The 25,076-nt window shown below is 36.3% G+C and overlaps 1 protein-coding gene across 3 annotated transcripts in view; it reads left to right on the top strand.

The window, feature by feature from the left end:
• LOC129268372 (G-protein coupled receptor GRL101-like) overlaps nucleotides 1-13,540 on the top strand; it is a 19,625-nt gene extending 6,085 nt beyond the window's left edge. The window contains exons 4-14 of one of the 3 annotated variants that reach the window (XR_010294636.1): nucleotides 68-139; nucleotides 1,416-1,487; nucleotides 2,691-2,762; nucleotides 3,329-3,400; nucleotides 4,521-4,592; nucleotides 5,303-5,374; nucleotides 5,838-5,909; nucleotides 6,795-6,866; nucleotides 7,560-7,631; nucleotides 10,129-12,228; nucleotides 12,833-13,540. Coding sequence is in view for 2 of the 3 variants with exons in the window: in XM_064104585.1 (XP_063960655.1) it covers nucleotides 68-139; nucleotides 1,416-1,487; nucleotides 2,691-2,762; nucleotides 3,329-3,400; nucleotides 4,521-4,592; nucleotides 5,303-5,374; nucleotides 5,838-5,909; nucleotides 6,795-6,866; nucleotides 7,560-7,631; nucleotides 10,129-11,275 (1,795 nt within the window). In the remaining variant the exon portion in view is untranslated. Of the gene's footprint in view, nucleotides 1-67; nucleotides 140-1,415; nucleotides 1,488-2,690; nucleotides 2,763-3,328; nucleotides 3,401-4,520; nucleotides 4,593-5,302; nucleotides 5,375-5,837; nucleotides 5,910-6,794; nucleotides 6,867-7,559; nucleotides 7,632-10,128 lie in introns of all 3 variants that reach the window. The other 2 variants (XM_064104585.1, XM_064104586.1) reach the window with 2 other exon arrangements.
• Nucleotides 13,541-25,076: the final 11,536 nt, after the last annotated feature.

The raw sequence follows: 25,076 nt of genomic DNA, 5'->3' as shown, positions 1-25,076 counted from the left end.
AAAATGTCATGTTATTTCAACCAAGGGGAGTTTTGATGAAATTCTAATAATTTCTTCTTTTTTATAGATTCCTATATGAGATGAATTTACTCTCCATTGAAGACAACGCCTTCAGCGGATTTCCACGCATTATAACACTGTGAGTTGTCGTCGATCATGTATGCGTGTATACGTGGAGCGTTGTGGCCCAGTGGATTAGTCTTCTGACTTTGAAACAGAGGGTCGTGGGTTCGAATCCCAGCCATGGCGTAATTTCCTTCAGCAAGAAATTTATCCACACTGTGCTGCACTCAACCCAGGTGAGATGAATGGGTACCCGGTAGGAAGAAATTCCTTCAATGCTTTGAGCGCCTAGGTAGCCCAGCTAAAGCCGGGGTAATAATAATAGCAGGGCCCGCTGGGAGAACAGTTTTCGGAACTGAAGCGGCTTCCCTGGGTAAATATACCTGTATTATTATTATTATTATTATTATGCCTCGGTAAAATCATCCATTTTATTTACGTGTTAAAATCATTAAAGTATGCACATTTGTACACTCTAAATGCAAAAGAGCTAATCTAATCCATAATCACACTCCATTCAGCTTGGGACCAGTCGTTTTGGAGTGGGATTTACATCTTTTGAGGGTGCATGACAACTCCTTCTGAAGTGAAAATGTCTAAAAATATACACTGTTCAATCCAGATGCAGCTATGATCTCAAAAGATGTAAATCCCAAAAAAAAGAGGGCTGTGATTAAAGACGAGATTAGCTCCTTTGATTTTTTTTTTTTCATGCTATTGGCCTCAATACTGATTAAGTGTAAGAAATTTATCCTTATCATGTTGCCGGTCAGTTGATAAATGAAAAAAAAAGTATACTATCATTAAATAAGAAAACACCAATCTTTTATAAAGGTGTTCTCCCAAAGGTGAAGAGGATGTCTTGGAGAGGATTTTTGTTTTACTCAGAAAATTTCTTCCAGGCGTCAGAATCGTCCAAGATTTCACATTATGAATATTCGTTAACACGAATCGTAATGCAATAAAGTAAATGTAATGACCGCGTACAACTGGTCACCGTTGCGGAATGGGATTATTAAGATTATTAGTAGAAAAGCGGATTTTATTGGAATTGATATTGCAAGAAAAAACGGAGTAGCAACTCCTGTATGACGTCATTGAATAAAAACAAAATCATGATTTCACTATTCTTTGATGAGTTTTCATCAAATCAACTTATTTTCAAGGTCGACACTCCATTTATATCGATTTTTTTTCTTTCCTTTAGCGCCATTTGATTTAAATAACAGTCCAAATGTATGCTCCTGCACATATAATTTAATTGCTAAAGCATTCAAAGTGAAAAATGCTATTAAGAGAGGGAGAAAAGAAGAAGAAGTAACAATTATATGACGATGTTTTATTTTGTATAGAATCTTAGGGGTCAACAAGATTCAGGAGATCAGAAATACTGCTTTTACAGGTTTGCAGCAACTACAGTATCTGTAAGTTATGGATTTTTTTGCTGGAGATGGGAAAGGTAGGGTCCTATGTTACAGAAGTGTAAGGACATAAAATTAACCAATGAAAAAAACACGTTTGGCTTGGGGGCGTGTGTGTGGGGTGTATAATTATAAAAACCAAAGAGTAATTGATTATGCTGATAATAAAAGTAATGTATAAGTGCTATATACAGAGCGTCCCACAAAAAACGAAACCGAGATTTAGCGATGATTTATCATAACTTAATCATAAATACAATAGACAAATGACCTAGCAACGTAAAGCTTAGAATCTCCTCTTTCTTCTGATACTACTTAGAATATTCCTCATTCACGCGTGAGTGAGCAAAAACAATTCGAAGAAAGGATGCCAAAAACTCATTTGGCGGGGGTATCTGAATTTCAAAAAGAAAGTCACATGACTAAAAAGTTCAATATCCGCTCTCATATTTGATACCTTAATCACAGAAAATGGTCAAGAACTTAAAAAGTTATGATCCCTCGAAATAATGCTTGTATTTCCATAGTTTCATTAAATAAACGAGTTTTCACCGGTTTCCCACAGAAGCTATCGCACGGTAACAAAAGACTTACTGCATGGCTGATCGTCAACAAAACGGAGTGTCGAGTGAGTTTGAGCGCTAGCCTGTAGAACCTCTTCATTTTATGAAATTATTGAAAATCAAGCCTTGTTTCAAATGACCAGAACTTTCTCATTTTTTGACCATTTTCTGTAATTGAGGTATCAAATTAAAGAGCAGATATTGAACTTTATAAAAAATGTGGTTTTCTTTTTGAAACCCAGATACAGCCCGCCAAGTGACTTTTTGGTATTCCCTTTTCAAATTGTTTTTGCTCGCTCATGCGTGCATGAGAAATAATCTAAGTAATTCCAGATGAAAAAGGAGATTCTAAGCTTTACAATGGTAGGTCATTTGTCGATTGTATTTGTAATTAAATTATGATAAATCATCGATAAATATCGGTTTCGTTTTTTTGTGTGGGACGCACTGTATAGATGCTACTAAAAATAAACATTAAATCTGACGAGTAGCATATAAATTGTAATCGCACATCTCGAATTTCCATTGACATTACATTGTGTATTAAGCCCTTTTCTTGATTATTATTTTTTTGAAAGTGTAGAGCGATGCAAAATATTCAAAACCAATGATATAGCATGTCTCTTTAACGTTTTCTGTGTAGGAATCTTCGATTTAACGAGATATCTTCGATTGAAAGTGGTACGTTCGCACATCTCAGAAATCTTTTCTTCTTGTAAGTATATTTTCAGAGTTCGAGTCTAATTAGATCCAATCAAGTACACTATAGATCAAAAGTGCATCACGCAGTAAAAGCAAAGTGATCAGAATCGGGTGTCCAATAGTAAAATAATGATTATTTTCTTGCTGTGGGGGATGTTGTATTATTTTTTTTTACAGAACAGCTATTTGCACATAAGGAATGTTATAATTGATGCTGCGCATTTAACGGGTCTTTCTTTTTTTCACGAAATATCATTATAATAAAATTTGTTTTTTAATCTGGAAAAGTAACTATTTTTGTCAATGTGAATATTTTTTTTTCAATATGAAATTATTGATAACTGCGTATATACGACTGTTTTCCGAAAATATTGCTTAGTTTTGAAAATTCCGCAACATCTTTTTTCTTTTCCGATTTGGATTAAATTTTTAGCGTTTTACTCTGTGAATTTAATTCAGATTCATCTATTTTCAGACCGGAATACCCCTTCGTTTTTTAAATGGCAGTTGGGCATTGCCAGCATTGTCATAATTACAAAGTTTTATTAAAGGGATCCCTCTTATCTTTGTCTTTTTTAGGGAACTGAATGATAACTCTCTCTCCTACCTGCAGCCGGGTGTATTTTCTGGATTGGTAAACCTTCGAGCTCTGTGAGTATTAAAAATCAAGGACTGAAGTTCCGATACAGAATGCACATAATGAAGTTCCAATACACATCCTACCTTCATACACATGCATTTTGCCATTTGGACATTCCACTGTTCCATTCAAATATATTTAAATACTGAGATCCAAAAGAAACTGATTAAACTTTCACAAGGGCACTGCACAAATTCTGCTCTGTAAAAATTTAAATGTATATACATATTGCAGTCTAGCTTTAAAAATATTTACTTAGCACATGTCAATATAATTAAGAGATTCGTTCAATCACAAGTCATGGAGGTTGTTGCCCCTCACATCAATGGGTTTTAAAATGCAAATTCACAAAATAGTAAACGACAGCCCAGTTAAAAATGAGATGGAATTAAATAAATTTCCAAGTTTATTACACATGGCATTTACTGGTATGTTTCAGTGATTAGCTCAATCTCAAAGAAACTACAGGAAGTTAACACCACAATTTTTAATGACTGGAATAATCACACGGATACCCGGAGGATGTGTCGTGTAAGCGGGGGATAATCTGAACACTTTGTGTATCTTAAGGCCACCGCACACCTTACGACTGTTCGTAATCCGATTTTGCAACAAATCGCATTTTGCTCATTTTCTGCAAATGTGAATGGAACATATCGTTTTATTTGAGGTTAAAATTAATTGAAAGAATACTGATATAACCATTTTGTAAGATTGTCAGCCTTTATTTTCGAGTGCAGGCCAAATTAGTTTCAAATCGTAGCCAATCTTACGACGGCTATGACGTCATTACGACTAGATATTAAATTTCCTTTTATTCTAAGAAGGATGATTAGCATAGTCACAGATTTGAACATAGGTATTTATACGATGATTTAGAACATTACACAGTAAGATATTTCCAATCTCAATATTAGCATCAAATTCTACCACGTTTTATTCCAAAATTGAGTCGCAGACCAATCGTAAGGTGTGCGGCCGCCTTTACATAGCCACACATCTATTAGGATATTAACAAGAATCTCAGGAGTTATTATTGCGCAGTAGAACACACACTTTGTTGAAAAGTTTTTGCACCCGATATTTATGATATAAACCAAAGTCACTTACTGATACTCTTGTCAATGTCAGGGCTCTCTTCAACAATGAAATCCGAGGGATTGATAAAGGAGTTTTCGACGACCTGGAGGAATTGCAATTCTTGTAAGTAAGATCCATCAAAGATTAAGCGAGTTAATGAGTTGATATTTTCATTTAACCTGTTTAAAATTTAAAAAAATAATCGTCATGCAGGATGAAGTTAACAGCATTACCACTGGGTAGGAAAGAAGGGAAGGAAGTAGTTCTTGAAACAGAATAGTGTGTTTCAATGTGTGTATGGGTGAGGAGGGGCGGGGGAGCTCAGTCTACAATGTTATTTGTAAATGGGTATATGCATGGGTATTAGATATCCAATTAGTGTAAATGAATACGCAAATGCCGTGGTTAGCGCCTCTATGGTGGCTCGGCTAGTAGCAACAGGGTGCCGTTCGAATAGGGGTTTGGGTTAGTTCACTTTGGGGCATGGACCACCCCGAAATTTTCAAAGCGAAGAAAAAGGGAGGAAAATGCAAGGAATAGTGCAAATATTTTCTGAATGTTCTCTTTTTTTTTGGAGGGGGGGGGGGGATTTGGTCCCTCTTGTCATGTTTGGCCCCTTAGGTTTATTAGCATATGCACGCAGCCGAAATATGAAAATAGCCCAATGGAATTGTTTTCAAATATTCCACTAAAATTTTATGCTCAATTGTGGTACAACCAACCAAGATAATATGTTTACTTCAACCAGGTCTACCAAAAGCAAAAAAGGCATGTATACCTAAAGGAAGAAAATGTGAATGAAGGGATTAAGCTTTGCTTTTTATCAAATCCAGGTATCTCCAGTCAAATAACATTAGCGACATCCAAATCGGAGCATTTTCTGATCTAGGAAACCTAAGAATCTTGTAAGTTAATTTATAAACCTTTGTCTCTCTCGTTTATTTTTTTTTCTATTCGAGGAAGAAAGCTCGTTAGGGTATTATTGCTCATAATTCAATTGAAATCAAATTTCTGAATCATTCTTTTTATTGCATTTTGTATGTCTACATGTATATTTCGTTTATTCGTAAATTTGTAAAGCACATACAGAATACTAGTTATGATGCGCTTAATAAATATCCTCTTATATTATTCATGTTATTATGAAAGTTCCACCATCATCGATTTGAATGTAACTGATGTTGGTTCAACAGTTCCCTTGTGTTTTGCTAATAGGTACCTAGCTGGTGTTGAATTAACACCAGAGTTTTTGCAATGTAGTTTCCTTAAAATGTATATTTTCAGAATAACTTTTTATAGCACGCAGTATTGAAAGATATCACATAATTCGTTCTCTGATTAATGGAACGTATTTGTTCTTGTCCCTAGGAATTTGGCATCGAATTCCATCAGCCTTCTGAAAAGGGGAGTATTCACAGGACTGCGATCTCTCCAGTATCTGTAAGTTGAATATTGTTGGCAACCTTAAAGGGGTGTCCGGGCTGAAAGTATGTATAGCTTAATAAATAGAGTAGAATTCACTGAGCAAAATGCCGAAAATTTCATCAAAATCGGATAACAAATAACAAAGTTATTGAATTTCAAAGTTTAGCAATATTTTGTGAAAACAGTCATCATGACTATTCATTAGGTGGGCTGATGGTGTCACATCTCCACTTGTTCTTTTGTATTTTATTATATGAAATTAGGTTTATTCAATTTTTTTCCTCCAAGAACTATAAAAATTGGATTGACAACTGATTTAGTGCATTAGATATTTAATGCTGCAACTTATTTCATTATAAGGGAGACATATTATTTACACAAGTATGAAATAATAAATAATTATGATTTTATGTAATAACATAAGAAAACGGAAAGTGGAGATGTTACATCATCAGCCCACCTAATGAATATTCATGACGACTGTTTTCACAAAATATTGCTAAACTTTAAACTTCAATAACTTTATTATTTGTTATCCGATTTTGATGAAATTTTCGGCATTTCGCTCAGTGAATTCTACTCTATGTATTAAGATATAAATATTTTCAGCCCGGACCATCCCTTTAAGAAGTTAAAAAGAATAACAGTGATGTTGAATTGTCCTTTTTTGCACGTACGGAAATGTTTACGACAACATAATACATGTAATGCATTGAACGATGTTATGAAGGATGAGAAAGAAAATGGAAAACCCCTCCCAATAAAGGACGAACAAGTCTCTGAAAATAACGTCACTTTTCCCTAAGACCATTTCTTTACATTGTAGCAATTGGTATTTACCTATTATTTGTGCATGTTCATTTTATATTAATTCTTTTGGTACATTTTTTCTCCCCTCAGATTCTTAACTAACAACAACATCTATGTTATCGAAGGACACGCCTTTAAATCTCTGTCGGAACTCCAGTATTTGTAAGCAACTATACACAAGTTTTATTAACATTACTGTTATTATAATTATTATTATTATCATTATCATCATCATTATAATTATTTTTGATTAAGTTCATGCCTATCCCTAATACGCCTTGTTCTGTCTGTTGGCAGAATTTTTTCTGGCACCAAGCATATTTTTATAGTTGTTGTTTTCGCATTCTATACCGTTTTGTCTGGAGAAATGCAATGCTAGCTCGTGAAAACAAAAAGTGGATGCGGGTTCCCTGTGTGAAGATGCTGCTCTGGCCCTAGACCTGAACTGAAACTTTATTAACTAGAAATAATATAATCACCTTTGATAGCACAGATAAAATTTCGATTGACGGCATGTTTCATGGCATCATGCATTGAAATAGAATAGATCCTGGGACCCCTAACATGGTGTATGTATAAAATTCAGACCTTAGTTGATTTACCCTCGGAATAAAAAAAAAAGTAGGGGCCTGTTAAATGTATATGTAGGAGCAGTAGTGGTAGTAGTTAAATAGTGTTATAAGTAGTAGTAGTGGTAGATATAGTAGTAGAATTACTAACTTTGATCGTGATGGTAGTTGTGGTAGAAGTAGGAAATTAAGAGTTGATGTTCATAGGAGTAGTGATTGTAAAGGTACAGTATTACATCAACAGTGACAAAGAATGATGTTACCACTATGTATTCACTTTTATTAGGTTTTTCCTCGGTACTGAATTGGGAGCTGTAGATCCTAATGCACTAACTGGACTTAAATCATTGGAGAAAATGTAAGTAAACGTTTGTTGCTTTCAAGCGCTTATTCACTCATGTTTAAACAAGAGTCAATGTGCTCTCTGCGAAAGCGCCTTAAGTGCCAAGTCGTGTTTTCGTGCTCCAAGATCCACACAGTGAATCCTTGGTCTCAACCGGTCGTACATGCTAGTGCGTCCTGTCTACTTTCAAAAACGTGGGCAAACTTGTGGATCCGTATAAATGGCGAGTGTTGCCTCCGTACGGATTTGGGAGCACGCAGGCAAAACAAAGAACTTTTACCGCATGTAGAATTTTCGCTGCGCATGGGCTTTGGATCCACCCCCAGAATGGGTGCCGTGCGTGCCCTCTATTGCCAACGTGCATTGCATCCCGTGTATTGCACGGAGATCGTACGCTGTGAGCACGTTATCACGCACAACTCACTTACCACGAGGATGAGGTACGATTCGCGCAACTGCTCATGACCTTACGAGTTAAACGTGCATTGACGTACTCCCTACCCTTGCCACTCTCACCTTACTTTTTCAGAAAAAAACGTGGCTGCCGCCCCCCCCCCCCCCAAAAAAAAAATAAATAAATAAATAAATAAATAATGATAATAGTAAAAATAAAAAAATAAAAAAATTAAATAAAATAAAATAATAAAAAAATTAAATCAAATAAAGAAATGATAATAATGATAATAATAAAAAATCGCAAGGACTAAAAACAAGCATGTGTGGTAGTTGTGACCAAAGCTTTACTAAAAACGTACGGATCCCAAAATATTGCTAGCGTTTTTCCAAGTAGATAGCACGCACTTGCAATTACGAGCGGTCGCAAACGGCAGGTAACAAAGTTGATGAGGAGTACACTTATCGTGCCGTGTATACTTTTTCAGCATATCTTCTTCATAAACCAACATCCAACTCCTAAAGGAAACGATTGCGCCCTCACTTACTTAATTCACTTGAAGGTTTCGCTTTGAAAAGATCAACTTGATGTTTTTGTCAACCATTCTGAATAACCTATTCATACCAGCTAGGTCAATCAGCTTAATTTTCGAATTTCTGTTCAGTGGATTCAATTGGTCCCAAAGAACAAACAGTCAAATGATTCAGATAATAACAAGGACGCGATAAAGACCTATTGAAAACGGACCATTGGCAGTAGACATCCAATAGACAAGATACAGATAACTCATTTTGTTTGATCGAGTGTCAGTGGCAACCTTAAATTATACCTTCCGAACAGCCCACGGTATGTGCACCTCCGAGTTTGTGATCCCGTCGAAAACCGGGAACGTGCAAGTGGTACGTCAATGCGCATCATGCAATTGAGAAGGTGACCTGAGTTTCTCAGTTGAAATTAAACCTTGGCATGTACCAAGTCGAACGTGCTTTGCAAGTGTGGCCCTTCACGTTTGCTTGACGAGAAAATATGCAGTATCAGTAGGTTTGCAGAGATCCAAGAGAAGATCTAAGAGAAGGTGCAGACAGGTTTATGGTTTTGTGTGTACTGTGCACGGTAACGGATCGCAGATATTTGTGCCGATTCAAAAACATACTTTTTCATTACAGATAAATACCAGTTGTAGTAACGATCTCAAAATGAGTTTCGAACAGAATCCAATGAAATTACCACCACAAAGTGTTTGTATGTATAAAAAAATGTGCCAAATAGCTCTTGAAGAAAACTCGTAATTGCTGAGAATTAGCAAAATAGGCACGGAATTCAATCTATATAAATACACCGTCCCACATATGCATTCCTGTGTTTAGTAATCAACAGAATTATCGATTTCGAGCTAGGATTCCATGATTTTACAAAGATAAGCTTACATTAATGTTCAAGATCTAGATGTATGATCAGATGATAATTTGACAATTAACCCTTGATTTATAAGACTTTTTCATGAAATAATTGTTGGAACTAATGAATTTTATCTTTATTGTACCAGATCTATATCTATGATAATATGGTGTTAAATAATCTTAACCCGTTGCCAAATGAACCGGTTGATTTAAAAGACTTTCTCATATACACAAGACAGGCTTTGATCGTAGCCCGCAAAATTTTGCTCCGCGTCAATTATAAGTTTGTGAAAAGAAACGGAAGTCGGGATATATGTATGGTTGTAGCACATGGTTCTTCAATTCTTTAAAGATCCAGGTTTATTAAACGGATTATCAGCAATAAGTTTATTTTCATGGCGTTAGTTTAATGGCGATGAAGGTAGGTTTATTTAAAAGAACATGCAGCAGAACAACATGGGTTGACGCAATAAGCATTGTCTACGTCGTCTAATGCAAGCGCGACAATTTATTTGAATCATTATATTCTTGGAGTTCTAAACAATGTTTTAGACATAATTTCGATACCAATTTACCAATGTATTGGATATAAACACTCCACCCTCTCCCTAAAAAATAATGGATGGCTTGAGATCGCATTTATAAAATTAATAACCTAGGTTTATATAATTATGTTTGCATATAACAAACAAACCCTATAAATTTACTTTTTATCCAGGTCTACCTCTGACAATCGCCTGTGTTGCCTTCTAGCGGAAAACACCACTTGTGCGAGGACATCCCCGACCAGTCCCTTGGACACCTGTAGCGGGTTATATCCAAACTTGGCCTTGAGAATTGCAGGATGGGTCATGGGTTTATTTGCTATAGCTGGCAACGGCGCTGTTCTCTTTATTCGGCTTCGGGATAGAAACAAAGTACCGAATAAAGTCCAGAACACTATGATTATTAGCTTAGCCGTTGCTGACATCCTAATGGGGATTTACATGATAATCATCACTTCTGCCGATCTGAAGTTTGGAAATGAATTCTACCTGAGGGCCCCTCAGTGGCGAGAATCCCACGTGTGTCGGGTTGCTGGTTTTCTAGGGTTTCTATCTAGTGAGGCATCGGTCCTAACGCTGACGTTGATAACCATAGATAGGTTCATGAGCATCATGTTTCCATTTAAGCCAGAGCTGAAGATTCGGCATAAGGGGTCTATGATTCTAGTTGCTGCAATCTGGTCGTTCACTGTATTGTTGAGCTTTGGACTGGTTATTGTTACATCATACAGACCTGACGTGTACGGACTTTCCGATGTTTGTCTTGGTCTGCCGCTGCACGTGGAGGCGAAGGATACTGGAGTATTAGAAATCATTGGAGAATTTTTCTTCGAATATCGCGTGGATTACAGGATAGACGAAAGCAGGTCCAGGCCTCCGTGGTTGTTTTCCATCATCATATTCATAGGTTTTAATCTTGTTTCCTTCACTTTTATATTGATCTGTTATATCATGATATTCGTCAAATCTACTAGAGCTTCAAAGAATGTTCGCAACAGCAAATCCATGAACCAAGAAACTAAATTAGCTGTTCGTATGGCGATGATCGTTGCTACAGACCTCGCGTGTTGGATGCCAGTCATCATCATGGGTATCCTTTCTCAGACCGGTGCAGTCACCCTCGATCCTTCGCTCTATGCTTGGACAGTGATTCTCATTGTCCCTATCAATTCCTCAATCAATCCCTTCCTATATACCTTCATCATGTACATCGAAGGCATGAAGGCGATAACGAAATCAAGGATGAAAGATGACAAAATCAATTTAGAAGAAGTAAAAAACGACCACATATGTGAAACATCCCTATGTAATCAGAAGTAATAACTAAATGCCTAACACTTAGCCTTTAGGACGTGCAATAACCGAATTCCGCCCGAATCGAACTTTTGTCAACTACTTACTGCTAGTGGGATATGATTTAAGTGCTCTGTGGAAGGAATTACTAGTTTTAACCCGTACTAATTTTTGTCTGGTTACCAGTTTCTTATCTATATCCTTGTACAGTACGTCTTATTTGTTTGTCCTCATTATTTAAAAAATGAAGTAGGTTTTGCTTTGTATTATTCGTAAAGAATGGGCCTCTAGTTGGTCCAAAAAAATGCTTAATCAAAGAGAACAATTCCCCTAGAAAGGGGCGGCGTCAGGATGTTTCGATGGGAGGGGGAGGTCTAGGGGCAATTTAAAATAAATAGTGCGGTATATTCCATTTTCAATTAAAGAACCGGGCCGGGCTAGAAGTCATACGACGAAGAAGACACCATATGACCCCCTCCCCTTTTTTTCTTTATTAATAGAGAATCTGTAGGAAGCTCTGTTTATAATAAAAACGGGTTTTTTTTATCAGAAACAGTGCAATGGTCGTAGAAATTTACTTAGTCAATGTTATCGAACCCTAACTAATTTTGCAAATTGTATTCGCCGTATGGCATGAAATTTGTTACAAATTGTCGATGTGTTTTAGTACATTCCTTTGTTTAAATTTGCTCGTCTGCGTCCGTGTGGGTGAGGGTGTGTGTGGGTTATCATGGTAAAGCTAGAGTCTTTTCGTAGATTTGACAAAACTCATTTTCCATTCCACACTCGTATTACCTGTTGAAAACAAATATAACATGCTTTACTTCTGATGTATAGTCTCGTTACAGTCTACTGAAACCACAAACAAAGATCACAATGCTTGATATGTCGCCGTTAGGTAAAGTCCCTCTTTTTGCAATTCACTATGTACTTTATCATGCTTTTTTGCACCATGAATGTAATATCCAGCCCAATTGGACATAGTTAAAGGACAAGTCCACCCCAACAAAAAATTGATTTGAATAAAAAGAGAAAAATCCAACAAGAACAGCACTGAAAATTTCATCAAAATCGGATGTAAAATAAGAAAGTTATGACATTTTAAAGTTTCGCTTAATTTCACAAAATAGTTATATGCACATCCTGGTTGGTATGCAAATGAGGAGAGTGATGACGTCATCCACTCACTATTTCTTTTGTATTTTATTATATGAAAAATGAAATATTCTAATTATCTCCTCATTGTCAAGTGAAACAGTAATTAATTCCTCCCTGAACATGTGGAATTAGCATTGTTTAACACTATATGATTCAGTAAAGTCGGTCCCTATGGTCAAATCTGTAAAAAATTAAATATTGTATAATTCAAACAATAAAAAACAAAAGAAATAGTGAGTGATGGACATCATCGATTGACTCATTTGCATGTCACTGAGTTGTGCATATCACTGTTTTGTGAAAAATAAGCGAAACCTAAAAATGCCATAACTTTCTTATTTTACATCCGATTTAGATGAAATTTTCAGTGTTATGCTAGTTTGATTTTTCTCTATTTACTCAAATCAACATTTTGCTGGGGTGGACTTGACCTTTAAGTATTTTGAACAATATGGGCTTGTGATGCAACAGTGATCTTCATTGGTCGTTGGCACTTTAAATTGAAAACCTCGGTATCTCAGTCCCACGCACAAAGAATAGCTGGGGGCAATCCCACAAACTAACCAGATAAAGCGCAAAATAATAAATACGCGAAGTGGGAACTAGACCATGAGGTTAAAGTAAATTGCATATTAGGCGAGTACTAGTCGAAGTGATGATTAGACCATTTGATAATTGGACCAAATCTAAAGTAGATCATGTGAGTATATACGGTTTTAGTCGAATTTGAATATTAGACGATCTGCTATTATATGAACAACCCTTTATTGCAATTACAAAACTATGCGAATTATCAATTAAAAAAACAATGTTTTAATACTTTGAATAACGAAGGTTTAATTCCGTGTACTGGTGTTTGATAAGGTGTTTATAGAGATTATGTAAAAAACGCAAAACCTAAATATCAAACTAATGAAAAGAAATAGCGCTAAGAGGGACCTAAGTTTGTTTGTTGTTTTCGCTTTGGTTATTTTGTCATTTCATTTTTATCTTATTCACTGCATTGATTTATTTAATTGGTTGTGCATTTGAGCGGTTAACTGGCATTCTGGTTTGATAATTATATAATCGATTTTTTTGTCCGTTCACTGCTGTTAAGTAATGTATATTAAATAAGGATGTTCGTTGAATAAATACCATGTCTTTTTCTGCATGATTTATTATCGGTGTGAATTGTTGACGACTGGTTGGTGGACCTATGATTTAGTCTTAAAAAATCAATCAATCATTGAGCCGATGGATCAATATTTAATATTTTTTCGGCTAGGTAAAGTCTGTAATAATGTTCAATCGGATGAATGATTGATAGATGTAACCATGTGTGATGACATAAATGTGATAGATCGTGTGATTCGATGACTATTTGATTATATGTTTGGATTATAAGGTGGCCGTATGTGATCAACTGATGGGATGGATATATGGATTCAAAGGAGATATATGGATTTACATGAGTGGCTGGCTCTGATTTAATGGTGGGTTCTTCGAACCGGAAAGCTTGATCTTTTGGCTGTATGTGTTTAAATAATCATGGACCCATTGCAGAAAGAGTTGCACTCAAAGACAACTCTAAAAATCATGAGTAACTTGATTTTCAACCAATTAACTGCGCGCATTTTGGACTTCCGATTGATTTTTTTACTCTTTCTGCAACGAACCCCATATGTCATTCAATTTTTTTTACCTCTCCAGTGCCCATTATTGATCATCAAATATTGCTACATGAACTCTCTCTATATAGGTGGCAGAGGCGTCGATCCTGGGGGGCAGGGGGGCGATCGCCCCACCAATGAAAATATTGGGGGGGGGGGGCAAACATATCATTTTGCCCCCCCAATAATTCCGGATATACCACAAAAAAAAACAAGATTGTAATGTTCAGCAAGCGAGATTGAGATTCAAAACTTTTTCTTTATTTAAAATCGTGCTCAAAATGTCCGCTTTTCAGATTGGAATATAAAATTTTTTAGCTCGCGCTTCGCGCTCGCATCATTTCTGTAGCAAAAACCCATATTTTTCATAATTGAATAGGTGAATGTAAATGTCCCATTTTCAGTTTTAAGCTTCAAAAGAACTCCTGCTTCGATTTGCAATAATCTTTTCTTGGATATATATCTTGTTCTTTATCAAAAACTTCCATTAAACTGTCATTTTTTTCTGATCGAAATATCAAAATTTTCAGCTCGCGCTTCGCGCTCGCATCTATTCTTCTTTTAGATACCAATCTTAATCATTACTACCAAAAATGCTTAGAATATCAAGCTTTCAGGTCAGAATATAAAGAAATTTCAGCTCACTCTCGGCACTCGTACAATCTGTGTAGTGAGATATGTATCCTCCTCATGAGTTACAAACAGCCCTAAACAGGCTCGCATTGTTAGTGAGATACGTGTCTGTGTCTCATGAGTCATATTTATATATATATATATATATATGTGTGTGTGTGGGGGGGGTGGATGGGTGTCTTATACGATCGAGCGCCTTTGGAACGTTAATGATTTTGCCCCCCCAATCTGAAAAATGGATCGACGCCCCTGATAGGTGGATGTGCCTTGGAATGCTTCAGAAGTTGTCTGAAAAGGAGAACACAATTCGTATCTATCAAGCATGTCAAGGGTATTAATAGATTTTGAACAACCACTTTGTGGTGTCCCTCAATGATCCCCTCTTGTGCCATTCCTTTTTTTTACATGAATGATTTTCAAAACTCCTCTCGGGTTTTGTCATTTGCCCTGTCCGCTGGTGATCATTATGATGTTTTCTTTCACAAAATTCCCCACGTCTTGTTAGAAATAGTAAACAGTTAAATCAGACTTGTTTAGAAATGCGTATGACCAACATGAGCAATTCTACCTCACGGCTACCCGGTAATGTTAATATTAAGAGCATTGTAATAATTCTAATTGATTCGTTAAAATTCCTTGGTCTGATCAAGATGCATATCAAGTCGAATTTAAAGAACAAAAAAGATTGCAAGGACTTTTAGAACAATCAGTACATTGAAGTTTGTCATTTCATATGATTATTTTTTTTAACTGTATTCTACACTCATCCTACCTTATTTGAATTACAGTTTACTTTGATGGGAAAGTTCGTTTTAAGTACTAATTAAAAACGTGTATTGCGAATGAAATGTCATATCTCGGGTCATTTCACACAAGCCGCCTATTTTTCAATTATAAATAGTACTCATATAACTGATTTTGTGGTTTTTGTTTCAATTGAATTCAAATTCAAATATTCTTCATTATGAAATCGCATCACTTTTTTTTTCAAACGGATCATCAGTTGCACGCTGACCCAACTCGACAGTCTTTATTCCTTAATTTTAATAGATTTAGAACCGTGTTTAAGAAAGGAACCTTTTTGTGTTTCTGGCCCCTTACAAAGGAATTGCTTGAAAATCGCTGAAACAACTACGATATTTGAATATTTCCAATCATTGGAAACAAAGTTTTTTCTATCATATCTATAATAATAATGATATGAACATTTGTAATGCGCCGGTATCCATTATAACAAAATGCTTATGGACATGGGCGGAAATCCCAGGGGGACGTGTCCCCCCCCCCCCCCCTACTGAAGATAGTAGGGAGGACACAATATCAAATGTCCCCCCTACTAATTTTTGGCTTTTATGATGGTAAGAAATACATCATTCTAAATCGAAATAAAACATGTATTTTGGGACGAGATGACCGTACTTTTGGGATGATAACCTTTTTTTTGCTTGTCAAATTGTCCCGCCCCTTGTCCCCATAGGCGGATCCATGGGGGCCGAGCCCCCCCCCCCCCCCCTATTGGCGGAGCAAAAAAAAGGAAAGAAAGAAGGAAAAAGGAGGGAAAAGAGAGGAGAAAAAGAAGAGAAGGACGACGAGTGCATAAAATAAGATGAAGGGAAGACTTGGAAAATAAAAATAATCTTTCGTGCCAGTATATAAAATTTTCGCTCGAGCTTCGCGCTCGCATTGCCTGTTAGGTGATTTACATATCTTCTTCAATATATGGAGCTCAAATATCAAGTTTGGAAATCAATATACAAAACATATTTCACCCCGGAAATCGAACTTTCATTATTTTGTGTGATTTACAAATTGATTTTTAAAAAGTGCTCTGTAAAAATGTAAGTTTTATGGTCTGAATAATTTTATCAACATTTGCTGCTTGCGCTGCGCGCTCGCAAATTTTGATTTATCAGGTACCTATTATTTTCGTGTATTCCATAAAGTTGTCAAAATATCCCTTTTCAGGTCTGATTGTCGAGACGTATCAGCTTGCGCTGCACGCTGGCATTTTGATTGGCGAGTTATGTATGTTTCAATATTGATTATACAATAAACTACCTAAAATCCCCTTTTCATGACAGTTTATCAAGCATTTTAGCTCGCGATTTGCGCTCGCATTAATGGTTAAAAATATATTAACTGATGCATCCTATTCATAATTACAAAAATGAAATGTCCAGTTTTTATGCCATAATATCATCAGGTTTCGCGCCCTCATTAGGCATTAATAAATATGACTTTAATTTAATAATAAAATTGTCCCTTTTGTTTCATCTCGCGCTTAGTCCCGGTCCTTTGTCAAAACTCAAAGTAATAATAATGAAAAAGTGCAATCCATATCCACCTTACAGTTTTCCTACAAAGTGCTTGAAATTTTCAGATCGGAATATCAAAGTTTCATGATTTTCATGATTAAAGATGTATTTAGAATGCCTAGATTATAGGTCTAAATATGAAACACGCGCGCGCATGTTTATTCAAATACTCAACTTGTTCTCTATTTAAATCATTATCCAGTTTCAGATCACAATATCAGAATTTCGCGCTTTGTGCTCGCATTGTTAATGTAGGAAGACCCCCTATTACTCATCCTTTTCATGATTAACAAAACATTGATTTTGATTGATTTATTTTATTTAAACACGGTAAAAAGCCTCGATCAGCCTATGGCTGTTTACAAAACATGAACAGAATGGCCCATTTTTAGGTCTAAATCTCGATTTTTTTTTCTGCTCGCGCTTCGCGCTCGCATCAATTGTTGAATTATATAGCTATCCTGTTCAAAATTACAAAAAATGATAAAAATTGTCCATTCTTTCTTTAGAAATTTTTAAAAAATTGAAGCTCGCGCTTCGCGCTCGCATTTTTTGATTGTTGGAATATGTAATGCCTTCATGGCTAAGTGCAAGCAGTTCTTAACAAGTACCTTTTAAACAGGTACCAGTTCAAAACGTATATAAAAATTTTCTGCTCGCGTTTTGCACTCGCATTATTAATACTTATCTATTTCATGATTTTACAAAACATGAATAGACGGTGTCTCGTTCAGTAAATATTATAAGACTAAATCTCGAAATTTGCCCCCCCCCCCCGTAAAAAATAATAATAATCGAATAATAAATAAATAAAATGATAGCATTAATATTAATAAATAATGAGTAAATGAAGAATGAAAATACAAAATAAAACAAATAAAACTAGAATTTCATGAGGACAAATTAGGTGACCTGTCTCTGAGTGTCATGATCACGAATACAATCACTAGTTTATTCAGATCACTATGATCATAATGAAAACTGATATTTTTTGTAATGAAAATAACGTGTTGAATACTGTTGAAAAGGGGGGAGTAAGAAAGTTGTGCGGGAATATATTGGTAATACACATGGTACATGGAATATTGAAAAAAAGTAATATAGTTTATCATGCAAGATTTTAACTTATATCCGGGGGGGGGGGGCACTTACAGTGACGAGTGGATACCATGCGCCACCAAAAAAAAAACACGTGAGAAGGATGTCACATAACGTAATAAGGGTGTCAAAGACACTAAAATCATGAAAAAGGGGTATCTTAACTCCTCCAAAAAGGTTTGGAAATCTGACTTTGATCGGTAATTCCTTCTCGGTTGTAGTAAATATCAATATGTAATTAATATCAATGAATAAATCATTCAATTATCTTTAAAATGATACCCTATATGATATGATTATGGTTTACATGGAGGTGCAGTGCCTTGAAATGTCACTGTTCTTTTTTCCTAGGTGATGAGTGAGTTTCTCAGGGTTTCTTTTGACTTTGATCGAAAATCCCTCCTCGGTTTTAGTACATATCAGTGTGTAATTAATAAAAATGAATGGATAATGTAATTATCTTTAAAATGATACCTTACGTGATATGATTATGGTTCACATGGAGGTGCAGTGCCTTGAAATGTGGGGCAAGGTCAAAATTTAAAAGTTGCAAAATGACACAATATTGAAAGTCACTGTTCTTTTTTCTGAGGTGATGAGTGAGTTTCTCAGCAGTTTCTTTTAATTGTTTTCATGCACCTTAACATCAGCAATAACATGGAATCAAACACACCTCTGCACAAGCAAACACATAACAAACAAACCGTCAATACATAAACCCCCGGGGGGGCCAGTTCCATTCACGAGTGGATACCATGCGCGACCATGGGGTCTCGAAAAGCACCCTAAACACGTAATTTCCATATTCTGAAAATGCACCCCTTAACAAGTATTGGCGTGTGAAACCCTACCCTTAACAAGTATTGGAAACAAAACGATACCCTTGGCAAATATTCCCTGAAATGAACCCCTAAACAAGTACATGAATGTTTTATTGTTACGGGTCTTTCGGTCGTCGGCTTTACCTAATTTGGTTTAGTACGACCGCATCTTCTACATCTCGCGAAAATTGGACTCTAAACACGAAGTGTTGGGGCAAAAAGGACATCCTTTATAAAACATTTTAATTTTGTTTTATCATCCCCGCAAATTCGACCCTAAACACGTAATTGTCCTAGCGAAATAGATACCCTTTTTTCATTATTTTTGTGTTTTTGACACCCTTATCACGTTACGTACGTAACGTGCCCTATCGTGAAAAGGACATCCTTTTTACGTGTTTTTTTGGTCGCGCATGGTATCCACTCGTCAATGTAAGTGGCCCCCCCGGGCATAAACCACAACAAAACATTAAAAAAATGAAGAAGCAGGGGCTTGATTTGAATGGATTTCCTCCCTATTGACACAGACAAAAGAATGTTCTGTATTGACCATGTTGACCCTTCATGACCCTTTCTGCTCGTTTTGCAGCTTTTCAATTCAGGCCTCATCCAACACTTTTGAATCCTGCTCTTTTCGTGATGGCATGATCATAACAAGCATGGTAGCATTTTAAAAAGGATTAAATGATCTTTTGAATCTTTCAAAATAATTGTGTAAAACTTCGAGTTGGGAGAAATTAATGGCCAAACTCCGATTTCCAAACTTTGTTTTGCTCGATTTGCAGCTTTTCAATTCAGACTTCATCCACCACTTTTGAATCCTGCTTTTTTTGTGATGGCTTGATCATAACAAGCATGATGTCATTTTAAAGAAAATTAAATGATCTTTTGAATGATGTCAAATATGCATTGTGTAAATTTGGAGTTGGGAGAAATTGATGGCCAAAATCAGATTTCCAAACTTTTTTTGAGGGGTTTATTTCGCTAGGAAAGCTATACGTGTTTAGGGTCAAATTTGCGGGGGTTTAAAAATTAAGACTAAAAGTTATAATAGCAGAGGTAAAAATGGCGGAGGTAAAAATGGCAGAGGTAAAAACGGCAGAGGTAAAAAGAGCAGAGGCATAAATGACAAGAGGTAAAAATGTAAGATGTGATAATGGCAGGGGTAAAAGTGGCCGAGGTACACTATTGGAAAAAACAGTCGATTCTACAGAAGAAAAATGAAAAAACAGGTTTTACAGAAAAAAATAATAATAATTTTGTAAATTATAATAACAGGAGGATTTTTCTACAATTTTACAGAACAGATGTCTTAAAAAAGGGGAAAACAGTTTTATTACAATAAATTTGTAAGGGTACACGCACAAAATACCAATTTTCTGTAATTTTACACAAATGTATGTAAAATTACACAGTGCAGTAAGATCACAGGTGTTCTCCAGATTTTGTTGCAGGAATTTTGTATTCTTAAGTATAAATTTTCTAACAGTGTAAAAAATGGCGGAGTTAAAAATGGCAAGGTAAAAATGGAAGAGGCAAAAATGAAAGAGATATGGAGTGCTGGTTGTTAAAAAGCCGAGAAAAAAGGTTTTCACTCCAAAATGAAAGGGGATTTGGTTAAGGGGGAAAATGACACAAAGAATTATTTCAACTAAATGAAGTTCTTTTAGGTAAGAAAAAGAATTACAACAAAAATAATAACTAAATAATAAACAATGTTTTTTCTTCTGTTTGAAAAATAACAGAAATTTGTATCAAATCTCTACATTTTAGCATACCAAGCTAATTACCAAGAGGGTGCTGCTTATGGTGTACAAAATACACTACAGCACTTCCGCTTCAATGGGGTTATGACCATCCAGCCGTTTATATCATATTCGATGCAGTGGTAAAGGTTCAGGGTCTTCTTTTATGCAAATAATCTGAACCAGACGGTCCCCCCAAATTGGTTTACCAGTCAAAGCAAGATTATTATTGATTTTCATAATCATTTACATATTCAGTGTCAAGCCTGGGAACGCATGATTATTGTCATTCAAATATGTAAGAAGAATAGTACAGACGACATTACAAATAAGGACATAATATTTAATCACAATCATTCGTGACAATTTCAACGTCTAAGCTTTCCCCGCTATGTTCTCTATGTTTTTCCCCGCCCCCTTACCCTCTCGGTCTCTCCACCTCTCTTATGTCTACTCTTCCTCCTTTTTGCATCGGTAAACCTGGCAAAACTATAGATATAAAAAAAACAGCCAGAAAAAAAGGAATGTGATAAAGTGATGAATGAGAATAGTGCAGTTACATTTTGCTCCTGATAAATTGAATAAAAAAATATCTGTCGTTTGATTTCTTTTTAAAAAGCGTTCACGGTACACCTCCAACGAATTTGTAAATAGCATTGTTAGGCCGATGAAGACATAATGATATGATGAAATGCCTAACCGTGACATGCACTTCTAATTTAATATTTGTACATGCGGGGGCTTTTTGACAATTCATTGCATGGGGGTTTAAAGACTGGCCATATTTTATCTAGAGCTGTCATTTTACATCTACCTTTATAACCCCTGCAATTTTTACCTCTGCCATTATAACCCCCTGCCTTTTTTGCCTTTGCCATTATAACCCCTGCCATTTTTACCTCTGCCATTTTACCTCTGTCATTTTACCTCTGCAATTATTACCTCTGCAACTGTTACCTCTGCCATTATTACCTCTGCCATTTTTACACCGAGCCGTTTTTCGAGACCCCATGGTCGCGCATGGTATTCACTCGTCAATGGAAGTGCCCCCCACCCCGGGACTTATATACACCGTAATGGTCATAAAGGACCATGTGCAAATAAAAAATGCAGAAAATGATCGTTTCTTTGTATAGAACCCATGCACCCATGAGACGCAAGTCTGACGCCTTACCGATTGAGCTGGAGTATTTTCCAAAAACTTTACACGTAAGAAAGATAATCTCAAATCCAATTTTGCAAGTAAAATATCTGCATGATCCCGGCATCTGATAAAAAAATTGAGGCAAATTTAATAGCGGTGAAACTCAGCTACAACATACTGAAAGCTCAGCCAAAATTTACTCGAAATAATGGAGATATGGCTCGCGAAATAGAGGAGTGCAGAATCCAGTTTTGAGAAAAAGTCCTTTCCGAAAGAGATTGCACACATAATTAGCGAAAATGACATTCCTCTATAAATTGCATTAATTCAAGATGATCCGTTTAAAAACATGAAAAGTAAAAGATAATTGCAGTGTGTCCTCAGCTGTAAAATATTTTAAAAATGAGCAAAAATTGACCAATATTTACAGAGTTAGAGTCGAATTTGCATAACTATGATGACGTCATAAGAAGGAAAATGGTTATTTTGAATTCTGACGCCATTTTGATAGCGTCATGATGAAATGTGACATGAAATTAAATCTCCTACCCACACTTTAGTCGAATATGACAAAAATGGGGTGAACGGACTTCCTGAAGAGCTATAGGCCTAATGAATTTGTAAAGGCATTTTTTTTGTACATATATTGTCTATGCTGAGCGCGCGCGCAGCAAACTTTGATTTGGGTTAATTAATGCATTCTTGATCCTAGAAGATTGTTAAAGGCAGAAAACAATTAAAGGCAGTGATTATATGTTGCGCAACGGCGTGGCGCGCGAAAATGCGCGCGCAAAATTGTGAAATGCTTTAAATGACCTGCTGATACGTACTCTAATTTAGTCAAAATTGATTTGAGCATTTTAAGATCCTTAAGATGGCATGGGTAGTTGACCTCTAATCTCAAGTTGATAAGATATAATTATGATTGATTTTTTATAATTGATAATGAAGATGTGATAAATAATGTGATTGTACAAAATGGCCCCTATATAGATGACGTCACGGGGACTTTGAACTCAATTCATACGCATGGCAAAATAGATCCACATAGCTGATAATAATAATAGTAATAATAGGCATTTATATTAAACAAATATATCAGGCTTTGAGAAAGTATAGTGGAATTATTTATCCGAGGTTGGTCTGGCAATTACTATTTTTCCCGAGGGGCGAAGCCCCGAGGGAAATATAGTAGTTTTGCCTGTCCAACCGAGGATTAATAATTCCCACTATGCTTTCGAATGAAACGCCTGGTATATTTGTTTTATATCCTACTTTTGATAATTTACAACCAAAATCTATGTGTTGAGCTTGCAAAGTCCGGTTACTTGAGTTGAATTACCTACTGAGCCACCGCGCTCAGCGTAACGCAGATCAGTGCCTGCGCCGACGCATCGCGGGACTTGCCCGGGGGAGAGAGCGCGCGCTGGCTGGTGCGCCCGAGAGTTTAGCTAGATATCCAGTTTTGCGAAATAATGACGTCAGACCTCGATATATCCAAAAATATATCGAGGTCTGACGTCACGCAACATCATAGTTGAAATATATTAGGTCACATGATGCTTCTTGAACCAATCACTATACAGGATTTACTCTATGTAGGATATAAAGCGCCATCCATCTAGAAATATTATATTCCGAGGCGCGTTGTTATTATTATGATTACCCCGGCTTTAGCTCGAGCTGCCTTTCAGCGCTCATGCATTCAAGGAATTAATCCTGCCGGGTACCCATTCACCTCACCTGGGTCGAGTGCAGCACAATGTGGATAAATTTCTTGCTGAAGGAAATTACGCCATGGCTGGGCTGATAAGATTTTGGTGGAAATTGATGGAGGAGAGTTTGAGATTTTGTGCATAAAGGGTGGATATATAAAAATAAAGATATAAATCAAAACATAAACAGGAAAACTCGTACGAAATTGATAGTTGATCCGTCGATTGACAGATCATCTAAAAACAATAACATTAAGCACCTAGTACACGTGCATACACATTCAGCCCTACCATCCACTTGCTATTATCAACTTACATTCCGATCCTGCCATCCAGCTATTCTGGGACCGCGATTGAAACCATGGAAAGCGAGCCTGATAACGTTGATACATAAATGATGAGGGGATTTTGCAGTGAGTAAGATGATACACGAAGAGGTGCAGACATATAAAGAGACCAAGTGTACGAGGTCAAGTCGTCTGTGATGTACTTAGTCGAGTTTGGAAGGTTATCATAATCATATGGAAATATGGTATTTGTGTCCTGATCTGATTTACCACCATGAGGATCTCGTAATAGATGCTCACTTTTCTGAAGGAAAAAAATATATATAGCTCCAGCTGGAGAGTAGGAGAGCGATTTTATTATTACAGTCCTCGTAATACATGTCACAGTTTCTAATGTGTTCCACCGTTTCATTTGCTATTTACTTGCTCTGCATCGAGGATCCTGTACATCCTTAACGATTTCCAAGTCTGTTTCTGGTGAGGTAGGTGCGGGTGGCAAGTTGTGCCTTGATGGCTATTGCTTGATATCAATTATTTGTCTATTTTCGTTTGAGAATATAGGACTAGGAGAGTGAGACTTCCATAGGCCAATGATAGAATGTCGGGGTCAAAATTAGTAAGATCGAAAAATGTATGCACATGAAACAAATATTTAGAGTGAGAAAGAACCAAGTCTCACTCTCAATGAGTGAGAGTTGGCAGTCCTGGGGATATGTTCTGTTTCATCTAGCAATCCCCTTACTGTTGTCCCACATATAATACTTTCTGTCAGTATAATGTGACAATCCACAGTCACTTTCACATTCAGTTTTCATTTCTTTTTTTAATCCCCATTCTCTTTTCTTAGCTCCGCTCTTCCCCAAACTCATCCGTCATCAAATCTGTATTTTAATACCTCAGTCACATTTCCCCTACGGCGGCCATACGGCGATTAGAAAACGGCCGTTTTTACATGTTGTGTACCTGCTAGGCTGCTACATGATACAGGTGGCTTGAATACAAATGAATGAAACTGGTGTTTTCGACTTGCCTTACTGCCGCCGTAGATGAAATGTGGCTGAGGTAAAAAAAAAAAAAAATGGCCCGTAGCCAGTGTGCGTGTAGATTGTATAGACATGACTCAGTAAACAAATTGAAAAATGACACAGAAAAGCTCAGTAAAATTTACTGACAGTTGAATAGAACAGAATATTTACACTGTTAAAAATGAAGTGCTAATTTAGCACTTAAAGTGCTTGTATATTGACTGCACTACGAGTG

Source organism: Lytechinus pictus, chromosome 9 (genome assembly GCF_037042905.1).
Source record: "Lytechinus pictus isolate F3 Inbred chromosome 9, Lp3.0, whole genome shotgun sequence".
Lineage (NCBI taxonomy): Eukaryota > Metazoa > Echinodermata > Echinoidea > Temnopleuroida > Toxopneustidae > Lytechinus > Lytechinus pictus.
The sequence above is the reverse complement of the archived record's forward strand: the minus strand, read 5'-3'. Positions and strand labels throughout refer to the sequence as shown.